The sequence below is a fragment of the Pristiophorus japonicus genome, chromosome 1 (genome assembly GCF_044704955.1).
Source record: "Pristiophorus japonicus isolate sPriJap1 chromosome 1, sPriJap1.hap1, whole genome shotgun sequence".
In the NCBI taxonomy this organism is placed as follows: domain Eukaryota; kingdom Metazoa; phylum Chordata; class Chondrichthyes; family Pristiophoridae; genus Pristiophorus; species Pristiophorus japonicus.
Window position 1 is genome coordinate 351931099 of NC_091977.1, and position 23857 is coordinate 351954955.

Genomic DNA, 23857 nt, shown 5'->3' on the forward strand with positions numbered 1-23857 from the left:
GAAGCAATATAAATCATAAGAATGAACCTTGAGAAGTTTACAACTGCATCTGAACACACATGGAGATTACTGCTGTGCAATCATTTGCACATATCTGTTTGTTTGTGTTTTTTTATACCTTTCATAAAATAGTAATACTTTGTTATAAAAATGTGGAATGTTTGGGCAGTTGATAGATGAGGATGATATCAATGAAGAATAAGTTTCCATTTAAAAAAAAAAATTGCTCATTGCTTGTTTCCTACTGAACTACTCATTAATGTTGCACATTTCTTGGATGCAGGAGATGGTCTCAAGACACTATGAAACAGAGGCAAGTACTTTCAATTCAAACACAGGAATTATATCCAATTCAAACATAAGAACTTCCATTTCAACTGCTGCAGCATTGAACAAATAAAAACAATTTTAGTTTTTATTTGGTTGAGCACGAAGGCCTTTTAAAATCTCACTTTCTTGAATGGTTTTTTAAGTTAGAAGCATCAAAATTTATATATAGCTGCGCTATTTGAGATGTATAAACTATAGATTTTTCCCACACAGGTTCAGTTTAGGATTACATTGCTATAGTGCACTTGCACATCTGTTGCACGTTGCTGCATTTGCAGTGAGATGTGGCCACTTTATACCTGGGGTAGATCGGATTAAACTCAGGCAATCTCTCAATACTTCAGATTACCACAGGTCAGTTCAAAATTGGTGAAGGTTGCTCGTGTAGTGGATAAAATGGGAGAGCAGTACATGTCTGAAATGGGGCTTTGAGATCTTCCTGAGAGATGCGATACAACTTATAAATGGAAAACTTTCATTATTTCAACTGTTTTGAATTATCTAGATGGATATGATATTTTGCAGGGAAAGGTAAAGTCATGAAGTGTGCACAGTTTCATTAGTCTGCACCCATTCATACAAGGGGTAATTTTATCTCCAGTGGGATCCTTTGGATAGGTGGACAATCTCAGTGTTGGTGCACAATCTCAGCCAGTGCCTGTTAGAATCACATAAGCACAACTGGAAAATTGTGCACTAACGCCTGCATAGATTGCTCTTACGCATTTCACACAACAACTTGATTTATTTTACTGTATTAAGAATTTCTGAACTTGAGGAGCGGCTGGTGTCACTGCAGGGCATACAGGAGGTTGAACGTTTCTTGGATCGCTTGTTCCAGGTGGTGAGTTCAGCAAGTGTGCGCACCAGGCACAGTAGGAAGAAGAGGCAGGCAGTGCAGGAATCCTCCGGGTGTGTACCACTCTCAAATCGTTTTTCAGTGCTGATTATCAGCGAGGGTGACAGCACAATGAAGGAGTGCAGTCTAGAGCAAATCTATGGCACCGTGGGACAAATGACTGTATGGGGGACACTGCAAAATGCAGAAATGCAGTCATGGGGATTTAATAGTCAGGAGGACAGACAGGTATTTCTGCAACCGCTAATGTGAGTCTTGCATGGTGTGTTGCCTCCCTGGTGCCAGAGCAGAGGACATCACAGAACGATGAAAAGCATTTTGCGGGGCAGGGGACCAGCCAGAACAATGATCCAGGTAAGAAAAGGGTTGTGGTTCTACAGACAGTGTTTCAGAAGCTAGGATGGAAACTGAAGAGCAGGACCTTAAAGATTGTAATCTCTAGATTACTTCCAGTGTCATGCCCTAGTGAGCAGAGGAACAGAAAGATAAAGCAAGTTAATGTGTGGCTGGAGCAATGGTGCAGGAGGGAGGGCTTCAGATTCCTGGGATAATGGGACCAATTCTGGGGCAGGAGAGACCTATACGAGATGAGAGGAAAACAGTGTAAGAGGCCAAGAGGAGGATGAGGAATTCTTGAAATGTGTACAAGAGAACTTTCTTCATCGGTATGTTTACAACCGATCTAATTCTGGGGAATGAAGTGGGAAAAATGGAGCATGTCTCAATGGGAGTGTATTAGGTTTAGCATAGTTAGGGAAAAGGACATTGAACATACAAAGGTAAAGATACTTAACTGGAAGAGAGTTAATTTCAGCGAGTTGAAAAGAGCCCAGATGGAATGGAAACGTTGCGGCAGATTTCCCCCCCAGTTATGGGCCCAAGTTTCCGATGCTGCTGAAAACGACGCACCTCCGGTGATTTACACAACCTGTCTGGGGGAAAAAAAGTGCGCCGAAATCTTACCGGGGAATTCTCCGGTCATCCTGGAGCGTGGCGTGGCGCAGTAGAATCTCCCTGCAAGCCGATCGCAGCCAGCAGGGGGGCTAGGGATCAGCGTTCTTGTGAGTGCCGGCAGCATTGTGCAGGCGTGTTGGAGCATGCGCGCATGTGCAATGGCTCAGCAGGGGGTTCCCCCCCCCACGAATGGTGTGGGTACCGGGGAGGTGATTGGTGGTGGAGAAGCATGGGAAGGGATGGAGAAGCATGGAAACTGCAGACCTGAGGGCCAGGATGTCACCAAATATGCTGTGGACATCAGGAGACTCGCGGCGCCGTGCGATTTTGGCACACACCTTGACGAGGCGTTGCGAGACGTTTTTGTTATGGGGATTGGCCATGAGGGTCTCCTCCACAAGCTGCTATCCACTGAACCTGGAGTCAACCTGCAGCAAGCCATCACCATCAACCAGACATTTATGACCTCGACTTGCAGCACCAAGCAGATGATACACACAGTCTTAAACCCGGCAGGCACGGTCCACAGGATAGCACTCGTCACGGAAAAAACTGCAGAATGTGACTCTGCCCGGGGCAGAGAGCATGGACCTCGGGGTCCTGGAACTCAGAGTCTGCCGAGGGGGGCTAGTCGAGTAGCACCATGCTGGCGCTGCGGAGGAAGCCATGGGGCTCACCGGTGCAGGTTTGCGGAGTATACGTGCAATGCCCGTCACACGAAAGGCCACCTTCAGTGTATGTGCAAAAGAAACACGACTCACCATGTGGCTGAGGAGATGGTAGATGATCCACCATCCAGCGAGGAGCAGGTAGAAGATGATGATGCATTTGGACTGTATACGTGTACTGGCGATTCGGCCCCAGTGATTATGGAAGTCAAGATTAGCGGAGTCCCAGTGAGTATGGAAGTGGACACTGGATCGGGTCAGTCGCTGATGAGTCAGGAAACTTTTGATAAACTGTGGATCGACCCAGCTGCACGACCCAAGCTGGTCCCGGTCACGGCGAAGCTGTGCACCAACACCAAGGAGCTGACACCTGTTCTTAGCAGAGCGGATGTGCAGATATCTCACGGTGGTGAGACGCACGGTTTACCTTTGTGGATCATTGCAGGCAATGGGCCGACGCTACTCGGCAGGAGATGGATGGGGAAGGTCCGTGGGAGCTGGGAAGACTTCATTCCTCCACAGACCGTTGTCCCCCGGGTTCCCAAAGAGCAGCACCGTCCGAGCGGGAGGAGAAAGAAGGGCTTCGACGGGCTGCTCCAGCAGGCTCCGTCGGCCCGCGGGCAGAGGCTGGCTCCGGAGGATGCGGCGGTGCGGGGGCTGGTGCGTTGTGGCTCCCGGGTGCGGTCGAAGTGTGGTGGATCCCGAGAGCGAACCGTCAGGCAGCATAAGGCTAGAGTCCAGCAGGGAAAACACCCAGCAAACCAACCTCGCAAAAGGGTCCGGAGAAGGAAAGCTATTCATCGGCGGTCTAAATCTCGACACAGACGAGCAGGCCCTGGAAGAAGTGCTCTCCAGGTACGGGCAGATCTCCGCGGTGCGAGTGCTCAAGGACACCTAAGCGTCCCGCGGTTTCGGCTTCAGCACAATTGTTCTTGGCCGGTTTTTTTTTGCTGACACCTATTCCTTCTTTAACCCCATCCACAACTGCACGAAGAGAGTAACATGTCATGCCAGAAGCCTCTTGGAAATGCAGATGGCATCCTCTGCGCTTGCAAAATAGATGTAGAGCAGAAACAGGATTCACATTTTTCTTCTCAAACTCGTTCAGCAGTGCAGTCAAGCCACTCAGATCCTCAATTGGTTCAGTAATTGCAGGAAGCTCCTCCTCAACAAAATGAGCATTTAACCTACGCCTTTTCTGTACCATTTCCTCAGGTACTTTAGGTCTCTTTTGGCTTGGAACCTCCTTTTCTGTAATCGGCTGCAACTGTTGGCGGAGTTGTTTCAATGTAAAGAGGCACAGCGAGCTCAAGATGGTGGAAAGCCGCGTGGCAGCAGAGTTCTGCAGAGAAAGGCAAGCAGAGCACCTAAAATGGCGGCGCCCAGTGGAAGCCTCGTGGGAAAAACAAGATGGCGTCTTAAAAGGGAAATGCACCCGGGAGTCTTAAAAGGGCCTTACACCTTTGGCGGTCCCCACAAAGAGACTTTTGTAAGGCAAGAGCGAGTCTAAATGAGTAATGTGATTTGTATGATGGCATGATTTATGACAAGAGTTAATATTTTGATGCTGAAATGATTACTGTGTTTAAAATGATGGATATGATTTACAGAAAGAGTTAATACCACGAGGTACAAGTAAAAGGGTTAATGGATCTGTGACTAACATGACTAATGGATTAATGCGGTTTCCGATTTTGTGAGATTCATGCAATGGTTCAGCGACTGCAGATGAGCCACAAAGACGACTACTTTCTGAGAACAGAGGCAACGCACCAGTTGCGATACCCTGTCTCAGCGCAGCCCATTACCTCGGGCAAAAAGGGGCTGTATGCCGCCACCATACCTCACCCAGTGGAGCTGGGATTTAATAACTGTTCAGTGTACCTGCAACCTTTTGTTATAATTCTTCAATGCATTTATATGTACCATACAAATGTACTATCTATGTATACCTGCTTTCTGTTGGAGGTTATGCTCATGTACTTCATCACCCATGCTTGCACTGGATTGCAAGCATAAGCTCTAAATGGGGGAGAAGAGGGAAGTGGATGGTCATGGACTCTCACTCACAAATCAACCAGGATGAACAAGGCCGAGGTTACCGGCAATGGATTTTGGAACTGGGGGGAGTGAGATGTTATGTATTGTCTAGGTACATTAAATGTATGGTTACAATGGTGCGCCACAGAGGGCGCTGTGGTGGGAGACCTGAAAGTACCTGCAAGACAGAGTACAAAAGGCTGCCCACCACACCTGAGAGGCATTCTGGAGTTACACAATAAATGACTAAGGTCACAGCAGTTACGACAACACTAGACTGTGTGGAGTCAGTGATTTGAGTGCTACATACATCACAGGAAGGGATGGAGAAGCATGGGAAGGGATGGAGAAGCATGGGAAGGGATGGAGCGTGGGTTGGGGGGGCAGTCGAAATGATCGGAGGAGCGAGCAGGGGTGCCTCTGTCCAGCCTCTTACCCCCCACCCCCCCCTCCCCAACCCCTTCCCTCCCTCATCCTCCCCCCACCCCTCACTGTCAGAGACAGAGAGAGAGAGACACTGACAGATAAGAGAGAGAGACATGGAGAGAGGCTGACAGAAACACATTACCTTCACGTAAAGATAGGACTTCTATTTTTTATTTTTTATTGATTGGTTGCTTATTACTTTGGTCTTGGTGCTTTAGGTGCAGGGTTCCTTCAATTTTTTATGAATTAATTGCTTATTACTTTTTGTGCTTTGTTTAGTGCTTGGTGCTTTAAATATACTGCTTTGTTTAGTGCTTACTGCTTCTTTAATGTTGTTGTGAAGGTGTTTATGGAAAATCCTCTAACTTCCCCCCCCCACTCTGGCTGTGCCTGCACTGAACTTAGCTCTAGGTAAGGTTATTCAGAACTTACAAAAGTGGACACTTACTCCATTCTAAGTTAGTTTGGAGTAAGTTTTCGTTGGCGAAACTTGCAAAACAGGCTCGAGTGGCTGGACACACCCTCTTTTAAAAAAAAATACCTGAACTAAAATGAACCTAAACTAACTCACTAGAACTGGATCAAACTAAGCGCCGAGAATTGCGATTTCTAAGATACTCCAAACTAAACTAGTTGCTCCAAGAAAATTGGAGCAACTGCACTCGAAACTTGGGCCCACATTAGGATAATTGAAGCCCTCCATTAGCACTATTGTTTTTACACCTTTTTGAAACTTGTCTGCAAATTTGCTCCTCCATCTCCTTCCTACTCTTTGGTTGTCTTTGGAAAGGAGGGGGGCATCCAAAGTGATAGCTCTCTGGATGACTAAAGAAATTGGGATTAAAATGAAACAGAAAAAGGAGGCTTATGATAAATGTCAGGTTCATAATACAAGAAAGAATCAAGCAGAATCCCAAACTTGCGATCTGTCAAGGTACACCTTGACAGATGATCCGCACTGACAGTGAAATTTTCATTGCTCGCACAGAGTTAGGCTAATTTCCCACTAACTACCTAGCAATTACGTCCAAAAATGTTATGCTTGGTGAAAGCAGGCACAGGAGCCTGTTTCACTGTGAAAGAAACCCATTTGTATTGAACATTGAGTGCAAGCATCGGATATAGTTGTAAGCAATACAACTTTTACCCTAAAACATGCAAATTCTGCAAATTGTTCAGCAAGTTTAAATAAAATTAAAATGATACTGTTACCAGAAAACCATCCACAGTAACAAATTACTTGTACTGAGCACATACTGCTTTTTAGTATTCTGCACCAACAAGCCTCATCATATTCCAGCGTTTCACTTACTGTTTGTAAATGATACGGAGCCATGGCTGACTGGGCACTTTAATGTACATATGAAATATTTAATTACGTTTATTGAGCATATACCAAATATCCACAGATATTTTATAGAACTTTAAATATCTATGTGCGATAAAGCAGACAATGTGACAAGTACACTGTACATAGTTGCACGTGAATTTCATACGGAGTAGGTGGGAAAACTATTTTTTGGTTTAGTTCACAAATGTTACAGTATACCATAATAAACATGAGTCACTTTTTCTGCACCCACTCTCACCGAAGCAGGTTTTGTTTCTGAAAATCTAGCGGGAGTTTTTTGGGATATGATCTTATACAGATACTGCATTTCAAAACTCAACAAGTTGGTATTTTGTTACATAATTTTAACAAAATGCTGATATATGAAATAAGTCTAAGTACCAATTTAATTTTAAGTTTTAAAATGTTTTTAAATATTAATTTCAATGCAAGAGACTGAAAGAAGTTTCTGTGGGAGTGGCTTAGATTTGACAGGTTTTGTGGACGCTTATTCCCTTACGCATAGACCTTACACTGCACTCCTAACCTTCGTGATCTAATACGATGCACACAACTCTGTAGCGCTGAACAGGAAGTCTGTGTGCAGAGCCTCGGCACAAGGCAAGTTCGTATTCTTTTCGGAGGCGTACGTTGTAGCTACGCCGCCGACCGCTAATTTTGGGCAAAAGATTATTAGGTAAAACAGTTAATGAGAAGTCTTCAAAGAGGAGATAGTTTGGGTACAGACTAGACACATTCATATGAGGGGGGAAAGAAGAGCATCCAAAGTTACAGCTCTCTGGATGACTAAAGACATTGGGATTGAAATGAAACAGAAAAAGGAGGCTTATGATAAATGTCAGGTTCATTATACAATAGAGAATCAAGCAGAATACAGAAAGTGCAGAGGAGAACTGAAAAAGTAAAGAAGGGCAAAAGCAAATGTATGAGAAAAGATTAGTGGGTAACATAAAAGGGAACACTAAAGTATTTTATAAACATATAGGGCACAATTTTCCCCAGTGATTTGCACTGTTTTTTTGGAGCAGGCTGCTCTTTTTGGCCAAGTTGAAAAACCACAGTTTCCCCAAATCAATTTGCACCAGTGTAAGTCAGTTACGATTTTTTTAGGTCAGTTTTTCTTTCAGCCAGAGGGGGGCGGAACCAGCCACCTACGCCAATTCTGGCCATTTAGGGAAGTTTGGCCAGCTGAGAGTTATTCCAGTTGTGCTTAGGCCAGCGTATGTGGCCTCTGCAGCAAAACCTTCCGGAGAGTTAAGGAAATCTGCGCAGCAGATGCCCAGACACACTGAAAGGATTGAAAAACACACAGCAGCAACTTACCTCCAACCCCACCCGAAGACTGTCCGGTCCCATTCTCAGTCCCCGGTTCGAGAAAAAGAGAAAAAGAGGAGAGAGATGGGGAGAGAGGAAAAGAGGGGAGACAGAGACAGAGACAGAGACAGAGACAGAGACAGAGACGACAGAATCGAACCGTTGGCCGAGAATCAGACCGGACCAGGAGAATGGGGACCGAGAATCGGACTGGACCGGCAAGCCCTTCGGGTGGGGTTGGAGGTAAGTTGCTGCTATGTGTTTTTCAATTCTTTTAATGTGTTGGGAGCTGGCTGTATGCTTCACTTTGCAAACTCAACTCGCATTGTGTCTCTGGTTACCATGGCAGCCTGATCTTTTTGGCGCAGATCAAGGCTCCACCCCCAAAACTAAAGGTCGGGTTACCCCACGCCAAAATGAAGAAATCCAACGGGGAAACTTAGAACATTTTTTTTTGGCGTACTTAGGCCCCAAAGATCGGGCATAACTCTTCAAGTACGCCAAAAAAAATGCTTTGGGGGAAAATTGAGCCCATAAAGAGTAAACAGATATTTAAAGGAAGGGTGGGGCCCATTAGGAACCAAAAAGGAAATCTTGTGGAGGCAAAGGGCATGGCTGAGGTACTAAATGAGTACTTAGCATCCATCTTCACTAAAGAAGAGGATGATGCCAATGTCACAGTGAAGGAGGGGTAGAGAAACTGGATGGGATAGAAATAGATAAAGAAGTGGTACCTAAACGGTCCGCAGCGCTCAGAGTAGAAAAGTCACCCAGTTCAGATGGAATGCATCCATGGTTGCTGAGGGAAGCAAGGGTGGAAATTTGACCACAATCTTTCAATCCTCCTTGGCTATGGCAGTGGTGCCAGAGGACTTGAAGGTTGTAAATGTTCTACCTCATTTGAAAAAGAGATAAACCAGGTAACTACAGGCCAGTCAGCCAAACGGTGATGGGGAAACTTCGAGAGACCATAATCCGGGACAAAATCAGTTGTCACTTGCAAGAATATGGGTTAACATGGATTTGTTAAATTCAAATCATGTCTGACAAACCTGAATTAGAGTTCTTCAACTAAATAACAGAGTTAATGAAAGTAGTGCAGTTAATATTATGTATATGGACTTTCAGAAGGCCACATAATAGACTTGTTAGCAAAATTGAAGCCCATGGGAATAAAGAGACAGTAGCAGGGTGAAAACGACACTGGCTAAGAGACAACAAGCAGACAGTGTGGTGAACGGTTGTTTATCAGATTGTAAGGAAGTATACAGTGGTGTCTCCGGGGGGTCGATATTAGGATCACTGCTCTTTTAAATATGTCATTGGCCTGGACTTGGATATGAGTCCAAGGGTGAAATTAAAAAAGCATATTAGGAAAGCAGAGAGAGCGTGAAAAATTATTGGCAAGTAAAATCAAGGAAAACCCAAAGATGTTTTATAAAGATATTAAGAGCAAGAGGATAACTAAAGAAAGGGTAGGGCCTATTAGAGACCATGAGGTAATCTGAGTGTGGAGGCGGAAGATGTGGGTATGGTTCTTAATTAATACTTTGCTTCTGTTTTCACAAAAGAGAAGGGCGATGCAGACACTACTAGCAAGGAGGAGTGTGAAATTTCTTCATGCTGAGGGTTGTGGGGGTCTGGAACTCACTGCCTGAAAGGGTGGTAGAGGCAGAAACCCTCACCACATTTAAACAGTACTTGGATGTGCATCTGAAGTACCGTAACCTGCAGGGTTACGGACCTAGAGCTGGAAAGTGGGATTAGGCTGGATAGCCTCTTGTTGGCTGCCATGGACACGATGGGCCGAAATGGCCTCGTTCCGCGATGTAAACTTCTATGATAATTTCAAAGTTTGCAGATGATACAAAGCTTGGAAATATAATACAGTGGGGAGGATAGTAACAGACTTCAGGAGGGCATGGGCAGACATATGGCAGATGAAATTTAATGCAGGGAAGTGTGAAGTGATACATTTTGAAAGGATAATGAGGAGCGGCAATATAAATTAAATGGTACAATTTTAAAGGGGGTGCAGAGAGACCGTAGAGTTCACATACATAAATCTTTGAAGGTGGCAGGAAAAGTTGAGAAGGCTGTTAAAAAAGCATATGGGATGCATGGCTTTATAAACAGAGGCACAGAGCACAAAAACAAGGAAGTTATGGTAAATCTTTATAGTCACTGGTTAGGCCTCAGCTGGTGTATTGTGTCCAATTCTGGGAAAAACACTTTAGGAAGAATGTCAAGACTTTGGAGATGGTGCAGAGGGGATTTGCCAGAATGGTACCAAGGATGAGGTACTTCAGTTACATCATTTGGCAGATTGACAAATGAACCAGAGGGGACATGAGGAAATATATTTTTTAAATTTTTTATAAACACAGAGAGTTGTTGTGATCTGGAATGAACTGCCTGAAAGGGTGGTGGAAGCAGACTCAGTATAAACATTCAAAAGGGAACTGGATAAATACTTGAAGGGAAAAAAATGTACAGGCTATGGGGAAAGAGCAGGGGAGTGGGACGAATTGGATAGCTCTACCCATGAGCCGGCACAGGCACGATGGGCCGAATGACCACCTCCTGTGCCGTATCATTCTAAGATTCTATGTGGAGAAACTGGAGAAGCTGTGATTGTTCTTCTTAAAGAGGTTAACAGGAGATTTAATAGCGGTGTTAAAAATGATGAGGGGGTTTGATAGAATATATAAGGAGCAACTGTTTCTTCTGGCAAATGGGTCGGTAACCAAACATCATAGATTTAAGATAATTGGCAAAGAATCCAGAGAAGAAACGAGGAGATTTTTTTGGCAAAGCGAGTTATGATGCTCCAACAGATTCAATAGCAATTTTTAGAATGGAATTGGATAAATACTTGAAAAGGAGAAATTTGCAGGGCTATGGGGAAAGAGCAGGGGAGTGGGAGTAATTGGATAGCTCTATCAAAGAGCTGGCACAGACATGATGGACCGAATGGCTTCCTTCTATGCTGTACGATTCAATGATTAAAATGGTTTACAACAGGACCGCATTGTGGCCTCAGTTCACCCATCTGACCTGGGTTTAAGCAGAATCTCCGTTTGTAAGGGAATTCTTAAAGGGAAAGAGGCATTTGTCATCATTGCTGAGCTTCACCATGGCACAGGCTGACATGGTGTCGTGAAAGGCCATTTTAACCATATTACATTTTTATCAGTTTCTCCTCACAGCTGTAAAGGATGATTTTTCCAGTGATTGGGAACCTTACCTCCCACATGTGCAATGAGTGAAAATTGCACCAGTGCACCCACAATTCTACCACATGCACTGGCAGCAGACGAGTTTCAGGCCTCCAATGCATACTCAGTTATTCCTGTTACAACCAAGCATTTAAATTACTTCCATCTTTGCTATGATACTGCATAATTATTAACTAAGAAATGTTATTTTCATGAAAATCTACATCCTGGATAATCTTAAAGGCACATAATAAGAATTTTTCTGCACACAGAACAAATACAAATTCTACACACAACTCATCCAATAAATCCCCCTAAGAGTAATAAATTATGTTTATTTTGTGATCTAATTTACTTATCAAAAGTCTGACCTGTGAACATATTCCGATCCTGCCGAGAACTGTATTCACTTAAACACTGACGGTTTGAACAGATCAGCTCTCCAGCAAAACACGAGCATGCGTTGCAGTCCACTTTAAAAGATGTGCCATGACCTGTGGGACAGAGAAACAAAAGCAGTGTTGTCAGAAATTCAGGAAAGGTTTGACTATGCAACTAACAAGGCTAAAAAAAAGATCTAGTACATCCACCTTAATGGTCAACATCGCTGTAAGCTGCACTGCCTCCAGCTCGGCCCATCTCCCCCATTCAAATCTTTGCCCATGTGCACACTACAATGTGAAAGCCAGTGAGCGGCCTTGCATATGACTGTGCAGCTTTGCGGCTTAACGGGAACATTGCCTCGGATTACTTCAAAAACATGCAAAAAGGCTGCAGGTTTGCTGACATGACAACAACCATTGCACTTCTAAGTATGAGCCTGTGAATTGCTTTGGGATGGTAGGCGGCAGCCTTGGCTCAGTGGTAGCACTCTGGCCTGTGTCAGAAGGTTGTGTTCAAGTCCCACTCCGGAGATTGAGCACATAATCTTAGGGAATGCTGCACAGTTGGAAGTGCTAATCCGAGGCCCTATCTACCCGTTAAGGGGGATGTACAAGATCCCATGGCACTATTTGAAGAGCAGGGAGTTCTTCTGTTGTGCTAACGAACATTCATCCTTCAATCAACATCACCAAAATTAGATTATCTGGTCATTTACTTCATATGCTGTTTGTGAAATCTTGCTTTGTGGAAAAATAGCAGCTGCAACTGCCTACATAGAAATGTATTGCTGTGAACAGTCTGGGACATCCACAAGCAATTTATTTTTCTATATATTTTACCACACACTATTGGCTGGATTTCCGGGTGGTTTGTGACCGGGTTTTCGCCGCGTTTTGACCCTCCACGGCGAAAACCTGGTCGCGATCCTCGGTTCCTTTTTTGCGGCGGTGCTTGGAAGCACTGCCGGGGAGAGCTGCGCCGGGGTGGAATGACTCGGATTACATTACCATCCGGGTTTCAGCACTCACCCGAGCCATATGCTGCACCCCGAAAACCTAGTGATGCAGCCCTGCTGGCAGCGGTGAGTTGGGAAACCTGAAAAAAAGTAAGTTCAAGTTTTTATTTTTTGCAAGCGATTTGTGAGGTCAGGGTCTAGGTAATGATCTTGGAATGTTTTTTTGAATCCCCCCCTGCCTCCACCCCCCCGACCCCCGGCCTCTCTCGCAGCACTCCCGGCCCTGCACTAAAGTTGGCGAGGATCGCGTTTTTGCGCCCTGAATAATAGTGCAACGCCTCCCTTTGTAGGTGCAGACCCCAAATACCAAAAGTTAGGCCTTAAATCGGTAACAGAGCGAAAACGATAATTTTCACGTATCGCTTACGTTTTCGCCCCGAAACAGAGAAAGATGAAAATGCAGCCCATTGACTTTATTCATCAGGATCTCGCCAAGATAATGGGACGATTTTGACAATATTATTGTATTCTGCCAAAAAACTGTTCAACATAGTCAGGGCAACAGAAATTCATAAAGTTCCATTTTTTTGAAATGTCATGTGAGGCTTTACTTATCAATTAAAATTATTCTGAGAGTCACCGGCGTAGAACAAAAAATGTTAAATAAACTGAATGTAATTTTTTTAAATCCAAGGAAACTATAAAATGACATTACCTTTCTTAAGCACCATAAACACCCAAGTTAAAAGTTCAAATATTTCATTCTTTTCCCATAGAAACTCTAAACAAAGCAGTCCCTGCTGCTTTATAGGCATAGAAATATTGGTTAGTGTTGTTCATAGACTAAATTAAAATAACAATGAACGTATCTTCAAATCTATTATCCTGGAATTTTTAGTGGTTTTACTAATGTGACACATTCTTCAATAACTTATGGTTTTAGATGGATATGTATTTTTTTTTAAAACTTACTTTTCCTCTGTCCTCCTACAATGCAGGTTTTTTGCACGTCAATACAGGGCATCTCCAAGCAATTTTCCAACCGCCCACTTGGGCCACAAGTGCACACCCTGTAACAACCCATTTCTCCACTTGCCACAGGAAGTTGAATCAGGGTGCCCTGCCGGACAAGGAAATCAGAAGCTTCTCCCAGCTTGCATCCTGAAACAAAGCAAATGCATGTTCTCAGCGTACGGACAGTAATAAATAAACAGTTTAGAAGACAAACATCACTCAATTTGAAATAAGGGCATGTTTGTCCATTTATTTAGAAAATAAACTGAAATCAGTTAACCTAGAGTGCAATAATTTCCTTATTATCCCTTAATACCCATTTACACTGACTGATATCCCAGACAGTTCAAGCCTGATTATAGTGTACGGCCTTTATCAATGATTTATTTTCTACCGGCCTGACTGTTCTTAACAAAAACTGGGGACTTGTTAGGGTTAACATCTATTGAAGAGGGCAGATTTGGAAATAGTGGCAATGAAACCTGGAACAAAAGGGGGGGGAGAAAGAGAGAGGGGATGAGAGAGAGAGGAGGAGCTGCACAAGAAAATGCATTAATCATCTCTCTCTGTACTGCTACTTCTTGATTTCTCATCTTTTCAACCTTGGTGTCCTGCATTAGGGATACGGGATTCCCAATTAAAAAAAACACATTTAAAATACATGCATGTGTTTCTCAATCATCTTGGTATTTACTTGGTGACCAGCAGAGAGGAATTGTGAGATATAACTATCGATAACTATATGCTATAGGAGAGGGGCCACTAGTTACCAGTACTAAGTAAAAATATTGGTCCTAATAACCGAATATTGCCACGTACACAAAATCCTGCCTGCAACTGGTTAACTACTCTAAAAGGTCATGCAATCCTGTCAGCTTTGATTTAAGCAATATATGTGCTCAGTCTTATTTTTGTGCAAATAGTGTAAAGAAAAACATACAAGGGTAGGAACAGCCCTTTGAGCCTGTTCCGCCATTTAATTAGATTATGGCTCATCAGTATCTTAACTCTAATTTACTGCCTTGTTTCCATATCCCTTAATACCCTTACCTAAAGAATAATCTATCAATTTCAGTTTTGAAATTTTCAACTGATCTAGCCTCAACACCTTTTTGGGGGAGAGAGATCTAGATTTCCACGACTCTGCGTGAAGAATCACTTCCTGACATCATCTCTGAACGGCCCAGCTCTAATTTAAATTTTATGCCCCCTTATTCTGGACACCCTCACCTGATGAAATAGTTTCTCTCTATCCACCCTATCAAATTCTTTAATCATCTTAAATGCCTCAATTAGTTCACCTCTTAACCTTCTATACTCAAGGCAATACAAGCCTTTTCTGTGCAACCTGTCCTCAAAATTTAATCCTTTTAGCTCCAGCATCATTCTGGTGAATCTGCACTGCACCCACAAGGCCAAAATATCCCTCCCGAGATGTGGTGCACAGAACTAAACATAGTACTCCAAACAGAGTCTAACCAGAGCTCCAAACAACTGTAACATAACTTCTGCTCCTTTGTATACCAGCCCTCTTGCAATGAAGGCAAACATTCCATCAGCCTTTTAAAATTATTTTTTTTATATCTGTCCACTAGTTGTTAGTGATTTCTGTACATGGACTACTAAATCTCTCTGCTCCTGCAGTTCCTAGCTTCTTGCCATTTAGAAAATTGCACATCCCCACATTGAACTCTGACTGCCACAGATTTACCCACTCAATCTATTGATGTCCTTTTGTAACTTTCTGCTCCCATCTACACTACTTACTATTTACATCTAACTTAGTGTTGTCAGTAAACATGGGTGTGCGGCACTTTATTCCTTCATCCAAGTCATTGACAAATATAGTGAAAAGCTGAGTACAGATCCATGAGGGACATCATTAGTCAGATCCTGGCAATTGGAGTACATATCCATTATCTCTACTCTGTCTCCTACCGCAGAGCCAATTGTTTACCCATATCAAAACATTGTCTCCAATTCCATTTTTGTTAAGTTTTCTGTGTGGATTCTTATCGAAAGCCTTCTGGAGGTTCATATAAATAGCATCCATAGGCACACCCTTATCTACCACATTAGTGACCTCCTCAAAAAATTCATAAGGTAGTTATACGTGACTTACCCTTTACAAATCCATATTGTCTCTCCCTGATTAGTTTATATTTGTCCAAGTGCTCAGTTATTCTGTCCTTAGTAACTTCCCCACAACAGACATTTGACTAATAGGTTTGTAATTTCCTGGCTTATCACCCCTATCCTTCTTAAATAATGGAGTAACATTGTTAACTTTCCAATCCAAGGAGACAATTCCTCAATCAAGAAAGTTTTGAAAGATCATGACTACATCTACAATTTCCTTACCTATTTATTTTAATAGCTTAGGTTGGAAAACATGAGTTCCTGGAGATTTGTCTATCTTCAGTCTCAAATTGGGCCCAAATTTGGCCAGGAGTTGCTCCGTTTTTTTTTGTAGAGCAACTTGATTTTTCTGGAGTATCTTAAAAATCCCCATTCTGCCCATTTAATTTGCGCCAGTGTAAGTGAGTTAGTTAGGACTTTTTTTAGTTTAGTTTTTTTTTCCAAAAGGGGGTGTTACCAGCTACCTACGCCTGTTTTGGCCATTTAAGCTAGTTTGGACAGCTAATAGTTGCTCCAAACTAACTTAGGCCAGCGTATGTGGCCACTTGTGGCCCGCACAGAAAACCCTTGTGGAGAGTTAAGGAATCAGCGCAGGTAAGTACATTCCAAAGCATCAAGCACTAAACAAAGCATAAAAATAAGCATTCAATAACAAATAAAAAATACAAGGAAGCTGAGAGGACCTGCATCTAGCACCAAGACTTACGAAGCACTAAACAAAGCACAAAAAGTAATAAGCAATTAATTAACAAATAAAAAATAGAAGGAACCCTGCAGCTAAAGCACCAAGACCAAAGTAATAAGCAATCAATCAATCAATAACAAATAAAAAATAGAAGTCCAACCAAAACATGGCCCGGGAAGGCAGCGGGTCGCCGATGTGGGAGCCCATTCGGCCAGGGATAGGGGCGGCGCGCTTTGGCCCCTCCCACAGCTTGCAGCACACTCTCACAGATTCTGGGGCCAAAGGAGCTACTGCGCATACGCGCACACTCTAGTGCGCATGTGCAGAGGTCCCGGCACTGTTTTCAGCGCTGGGACCTGGCTCCGCCACCGAATCCAGTGGCCACGCTACGCCACCATCGAGGAGAGGCTGGGGAGTGGCCAAACTCGGCCTGAAGATTTTTGGAGCACTTCGAGGCTGACAAAAGCGGCGCACCTCTGGTGGGTGCGTCAGAAATCTGTACTGGCCAAATTCTACCCCTTTATTTCCTCTATGACCTTTTTTTACTCACAAAGGTAAAACGGCGCACCTCTGAGCCCCCGCCGACATTGTAGAGCAAAAGCAGTGCCAAAAGAAAGACTTGCAATTATGACCGATTCTCGGGCCGTCTGTCGAGGTGGTGTAGCACAGAATAAAGGGGGAGGTGGAGGGGGAGGAGCTAGGTCTGTGCTGGCTGCGCAGAGCCGGCAGGGGGGGCGGGAGTGCCTGAGAGAGTGCCGGCAGCACACGCATATGCGTTTGCGCATGCTCAGTGGGACAATACTCCTCCTCCGCCGCCCCCTGCCGTGTTCTCCGTTGATATTCCTCTCCTCCCCGACCACCCCCACCAGCCTGCCATGTTCTCCGTTGATATTCCTCTCCTCCCCCACCACCCCCACCAGCCTGCCGCGTTCTCCGTTGGTACTCCTCCCTCCTCCCTATGTCGCGTTCTCCCGATTCTTGACCAGGCTGAAGGGCTTGCCGGTGTCTACAGGGCTGTAGTAATACCCACCCTCCTGTATGACTCAGAAACATGGACCATGTACTGTAGACACCTCAAGTCGCTGGAGAAATACCACCAACGATGTCTCCGCAAGATCCTACAAATCCCCTGGGAGGACAGACGCAGCAATGTTAGCGTCCTCATCCAGGCCAACATCGCCAGCATTGAAGCACTGACCACACTTGATCAGCTCCACTGGGCAAGCCACATTGTTCACATGCCAGACACGAGACTCCCAAAGCAAGCGCTCGACGCGGAACGAGCCAAAGGAGGACAGCGGAAACGTTACAAGGCCACCCTCAAAGCCTCCCTGATAAAGTGCAACATCCCCACTGACACCTGGGAGTCCCTGGCCGAAGACCGTCCTAAATGGAGGAAGTGCATCCGGGAGGGCGCTGAGCACCTCGAGTCTTGTCGTCGAGAGCATGCATAAATCAAGCGCAGGCAGCGGAAAGAGCGTGCGGCAATCCAGTCCCATCCACCCCTTTCCTCGACGACTGTTTGTCCCACCTGTGACAAGAGACTGTGGTTCTCATATTGGACTGTACAGCCACCTAAGAACTCATGCTAAGAGTGGAAGCAAGTCTTCCTCGATTCCGAGGGACTGCCTATGATGATGATGATGTATGTTCAGCTGGATGGGTAGTCGCAGTGAGACTTTTCTCCAACTGACAGGTCTTGGTAACTGGGGTGACTGATCTGGCTGGGGAAGAGATTATATAGAGAGAAGACCCCCTCTCTGTGGCTCAGTAGTTGAAGTTGGGAGAGCAGAGACTCCCAATGTCAGCCTTCAATGCACAGCAGAACATGGTTCGTTTTAAGTTACAGAAAGAATTACAAATGGTATAGTATAGTCAGCTGGTGATACAGAAAGAGTTAGCATCTGAACCCAGTGTCTCTAGTCATTGTTAATACTCTTTGGGCCCAAATTTGGCCCTTCGGTTTTTTCGGCGCACTTACCTGAGTTGCGCCGACTTTCTGCTCCCAAAACGGCGCCAAAAATGTAGCTCCGTATTCTCCCCGCTCCATGAACCATCCTAGGCCTTGGCGTGGCAAGCACAGTGGGGGGCGGAGCTAGGGCCGTGCTGCTGAAACAGAGCCAGCAGGGGGGTGGGGCTAGGAGTTGGTGCCTCCCGCCCCTAGCCCTGGCCGAATGCCTTGTCGGTGCGTGCTGGAGTTGGTGCCTCCCGCCCCTAGCCCTGGCCGAATGCCTTGTCGGTGCGTGCTGGAGTTGGTGCCTCCCGCCCCTAGCCCTGGCCAAAGGGCTTGCCGGTGCATGCAGGAGTCGTACCTCCCGCCCCAGCCCTGGCCGAAGGACTTGCCGGTGCGAGCTACAGTTGGTGCGTTCTCCCCGCTGACTTCCCGGGCCGGGATTGGGGGTAATATATTAGCATGGAAAGAAGATTGGCTAACAAACAGAAAACAGAGAGTCGGGATAAATGGTTCATTCTCTGGTTGGCAATCAGTAATGAGTGGGATGCCGCAGGGATGACTGCTGGGACCCCAACTATTTACAATCTAAATTAACAACATGGAAGTAGGGACTGAGTGTAACGTAGCCAAGTTTGCTGACGATACAAAGATGGGAGGAAAAGCAATGTGTGAGGAGGACATAAAAAAAAGCTGCAAAAGGACATAGACAGGCTAAGTGAGTGGGCAAAAATTTGGAAGATGGAGTATAATGTTGGAAAGTGTGAGGTCATGCACTTTGGCAGAAAAAAAGTCAAAGAGCAAGTTATTATTTAAATGGAGAAAGATTGCAAAGTCTGCAGTGCAGCGGGACCTGGGGGTACTTGTGCATGAAACACGCAAGGTTAGTATGCAGCTACAGCAAGTGATCAGGAAGGCCAATGGAATCTTGGCCTTTATTGCAAAGGGGATGGAGTATAAAAGCAGGGAAGTCTTGTTACAGCTGTACAGGGTATTGGTGAGGCCACACCTGGAATACTGCGTGCAGTTTTGGTTTCCATATTTACGAAAGCATATGCTTGCTTTGGAGGCAGTTCAGAGAAGGTTCACTAGGTTGATCCCGGAGATGAGTGGGTTGACTTATGAGGAAAGGTTGAGTAGGTTGGCCTCGACTCATTGGAATTCAGAAGAATGAGAGGTGATCTTATCGAAGCGTATAAGATTATGAGGGGGCTTGACAAGGTGGATGCAGAGAGAATGTTTCCACTAGTGGGGGAGGCTAGAACTAGAGGGCATGATCTTAGAATAAGGGGCAGCCCATTTAGAACTGAGATGAGGAGAAATTTCTTCTCTGAGGATTGTGAATCTATGGAATTCGCTGCCTCAGAGAGCTGTGGAAGCTGGGACATTAAATACATTTAAGACAGAAATAGACAGTTTCTTAAACATTAAGGGGATAAGGGGTTATGAGGAATGGGCAGGGAAGTGAAGCTGAATCCATGATCAGATCAGCCATGATCTTATTGAATGGTGGAGCAGGCTCGAGGGGCTGTATGGCCTACTCCTGCTCCTATTTCTTATGTTCTTATTAAGTTTTATTTTTTATTTTTTATTTATTATTGATGTTTTTTATGCTTCTTGAATGTTGTTGTGAAGGTGTTTAGTGCTTTGCAAGGTTCTCCGTGCTTCCGGTCGGTCCCTATCCCCATCTCTGGCTACCTGCGCTGATTTTTTAACTCTCCGCAAGTGGCCACATACGCTGGCCTAAGTTAGTTTGGAGCAACTATTAGCTGTTCAAACTGGCTTAAATGGTCAAACCAGGGGTAGGTGGCTGGCAACCTTTTGAAAAAAAAAACTAAACTAAAAAAATCCGAACTAGCTCACTTACACTGGCGCAAATTAAATGTGCAGAAAGGGGATTTTTTAAGATAATCCAGAAAAATCAAGTTGCTCCAAAAAAAACGGAGCAACTTCTGGGCAAATTTGGGCCCATTGTAACCAGTTTTGGACTAAAGTCAAGAATTTATGTTTGAAGAACATAAATTGTGCTCTGTTAACACAGAGGAAACCGAAGACAATATTGGTCGTGGTGTATTTGGAGTACATTAATTTTAAAGCATAGCAGTATTGCCAAGTTATTTTAGACTTTGTAAATGCGGACAAAGTCACTTCAGGTTCACTTGAAAATGAATCTGGCCTTTGGCAGTTTCATTCACATTCCCAATATTATTCAAAGTGAAGACTTCCATAGCTAAGTATCTTGCATTGGTCAGCCAAAAGCATGCTGATAGTATGGGTGTGGGGGGGGGGGGGGGGGGGGAAAATGGCACGGGCCATGTGGTTACAAGTTACAAAACAAAAATCCTTCAAAACTACTGGGTCTCAGGAGCATTGCATAAATGAATACGTTGCTCCCCAAAGGCACTGGTTAAAGATGTGAGGAATTAAGAGAACAGTGACACTGACCACTCAGGGAAAAATGGTTTTAAAATTATTGAAGGATCGAATGGTCAAGGAGACATCAAGTAAAAATGAAAAACGAGATGAGGATAAGGAGCAGATGGATTTGGCTCCAACTGATTTTAAGAGGAAAGCACTAGAAAAGGACACTTTGCACAACAGAAGAATTATTCAACTTAAAATAGGGAGAATCAGCATTCGTGACAATGGGCACCTGGAAAGTCTGATTCCTACTCTCTCCTCAGACATATATGGTTTCCAGGAGGTGGTGATGAAAATCTTCCCTTCTCTCTCTTCCCCATTTATATAATTACATTTAAAAAAAATGATTTGACAACAAAAATATTAAAAATTAAAATGGAGATGAGCTTAAAGAGTGAAGAGCCCAGGAGCGGGTGGCAATTGTGTGGTTTTACACACATGCCGCTGCCCCACTATGAGCCCCCCACCCCCCAGTGATAGACCTCATAACTGAAGTTACTGACCTGGCAGAGGAGGGACTATGAACAGAAAAGGGGATCTCCAGGCATCTCTCAGTGACTCAGAGGTCAGAGAAGTTGAGAATGGACAGTCACAATTTCAACCTTTGAGGTGCAGAACATGATTTGTTTCAGATCATAAAAAGAATGACAGATAGAAAGGCTGCATGCAGGAAGTGCTAGAATGTGAACCCTGGAACCTGAAATACATCTTTACCGACCCAGAAGGGAAACTGTATCATTTTTACTACTGATACATTCTTCGAAACTTACGACAGGAACCTGAGGTTCGAGGCATCCAGGCGGTCATCGATAGAAGGGCCGGATACCTCAATGGGAGAAGAGGTTGTTTTGGAGAGCATTTCAAGGTGAAGCTGGTAGAAGACCTATATTCTGAGGTGGATGGCACTGGTCACTAAGATGACAATCATAGCACAGAGCTGGCAGAAGGAGGTAGGGCCCAGAAAAGAAGTCACTTTAGGGGTGAAAGGCTTCCCTGCTTCTGAGCGATACTCCTAGCCTCTTTGTAGAAGATTTACAGGCTAAGATCAAAGGCATGGGCCCAACTTAATTTGGGTACTGATTGGTTGAGGAGACATCAAGCAAGTCGAAAGATATTAATAACAGGAGGAAACATAAAAGGTGGACTTGGTTTGCTCTACCTCCAATCTACAAATTGGAGAGCTTATTTTTGATGCCTTTATCCTTTATATAAATAATAGGAACCAAAACTAAAAGCAGCTGACTAATTCTGTTCACTCCTTATGGCATTAAGAAGTGGCTGAATGCACTGGACACAATGAAAGCTAGACTAACTCTCCCATTGAAGCTAATTCACCTAGCAGCCGAACTCTCCCATTGAAGCTCATAGAAAATAGGTGCAGGTGTAGGCCATTCGGCCCTTCGAGTCTGCACCACCATTCAATAAGATCATGGCTGATCATTCACTCAGTACCCCTTTCCTGCTTTCTCTCCATACCCCTTGATCCCTTTAGCCATAAGGGCCATATCTAACTCCCTTTTGAATATATCCAATGAACTGGCATCAACAACTCTCTGCAGCAGGGAATTCCACAGGTCAACAACTCTGAGTGAAGAAGTTTCTCCTCATCTCAGTCCTAAATGGCCTACCCCTTATCCTAAGACTGTGTCCCCTGGTTCTGGACTTCCTCAACATCGGGAACATTCTTCCCGCATCGAACCTGTCCAGTCCCGTCAGAATCTTATACATTTCTATGACATCCTCTCTCATCCTTCTAAACTCCAATGTATAAAGGCCCAGTTGATCCAGTCTCTCCTCATGTGTCAGTCTTGCCATCCCTTGTCAGGTGAACCTTCGCTGCACTCCCTCAATAGCAAATACATCCTTCCTCAAATTAGGGGACCAAAACTGAACACAATATTCCAGGTGAGGTCTCACCAAGGCCCTGTACAACTGCAGTAAGACCTCCCTGCTCCTATACTCAAATCCCCTAGCTATGAAGGCTAACATGCCATTTGCCTTCTTCACCGCCTGCTGTACCTGCTTGCCAACTTTCAATGACTGATGAACCATGACACCCAGGTGCAAACCGTCCAGTTTGTACTGCCCCCAACTCCCCCAGAACCGGTTCCAATGTCCCAGGAATTTGAATCCCCCCTCTTGCATCATTCCTCAAGCCACGTATTCATCTTAGCTATCCTGCTATTTCTACTCTGACTAGCACGTGGCAGTGGTAGCAATCCTGAGATTACTACCTTTGAGGCCCTACTTTTTAATTTAACTCCTAGCTCCCTAAATTCAGCTTGTAGGACCTCATCCCATTTTTTATGTATAGCGTTGGTATCTATATGCACCACGACAACTGGCTGTTCACCCTCCCCCTCCAAAATGCCCTGCAGCCGTTCCGAGACATCCTTGACCCTTGCACCAGGGAGGCAATATACCATCCTGGAGTCTCGAATGCGGCCGCAGGAATGCCTGTCTATTCTCCTTACAATAGAATCCTCTACCATTATAGCTCTCCCACTCTTTTTCCTGCTCTCCTGTGCAGCAGAGCCACCCATGGTGCCATGAACTTGGCTGCTGCTGCCTTCCCCTGATGAGTCATCTCCCCCAACTGTATCCAAAATGGTATATTTGTTTTGGAGGGAGATGACCGCAGGGGACCCCTGCACTACCTTCCTACTCCTGCTCAGCCTGATGGTCACCCGTTCCCTATCTGCCTGAGTAGTCTTTACCTGTGTTGTGACCAACTCACTAAACCTGCTATTCATGACATCCTCAGCATCGCGGATGCTCCAGAGTGAATCCATGTGCAGCTCCAGTGTCGCAATGCGATCTGTCAAGAGCTGCAGCTGGACACACTTCCTGCACACATAGCAATCAGGGACACTGGGAGCGTCCATGACTTCCCACATAGCACAGGAGGAGCATGACACGGGTCTGGGCTCTCCTGCTATGACTTAACCCTTAAATTAACTTAATTTGGCACCAATGCCAAAGATTACCTACTTATCAGAAATAAAAAGAAAAAGATTAAATACTCACCAGTCGACCAGCCAATCACTTACCCGCTTGGCTGTGACGCCACACTTCGATTTCTTTTTACTTCTTTGTTTTACCTTCGGTCACTGCACCAGCACTAGCTGGCCCCTCGGACTGCCGCCAC

The 23857-nt window shown here is 44.7% G+C and overlaps 1 protein-coding gene across 3 annotated transcripts in view; it reads right to left on the reverse strand.

Moving 5' to 3' along the window:
• reck (reversion-inducing-cysteine-rich protein with kazal motifs) overlaps nt 1-23857 on the reverse strand; it is a 194833-nt gene that overhangs the window by 33865 nt on the left and 137111 nt on the right. For all 3 annotated transcript variants that reach the window (XM_070890511.1, XM_070890515.1, XM_070890505.1), the window contains 2 exons: nt 13472-13660; nt 11532-11654 (listed from right to left, as the gene is read on the reverse strand). In XM_070890511.1, the coding sequence (XP_070746612.1) occupies nt 11532-11654; nt 13472-13660 (312 nt within the window). The remainder of the gene's footprint in view (nt 1-11531; nt 11655-13471; nt 13661-23857) is intronic.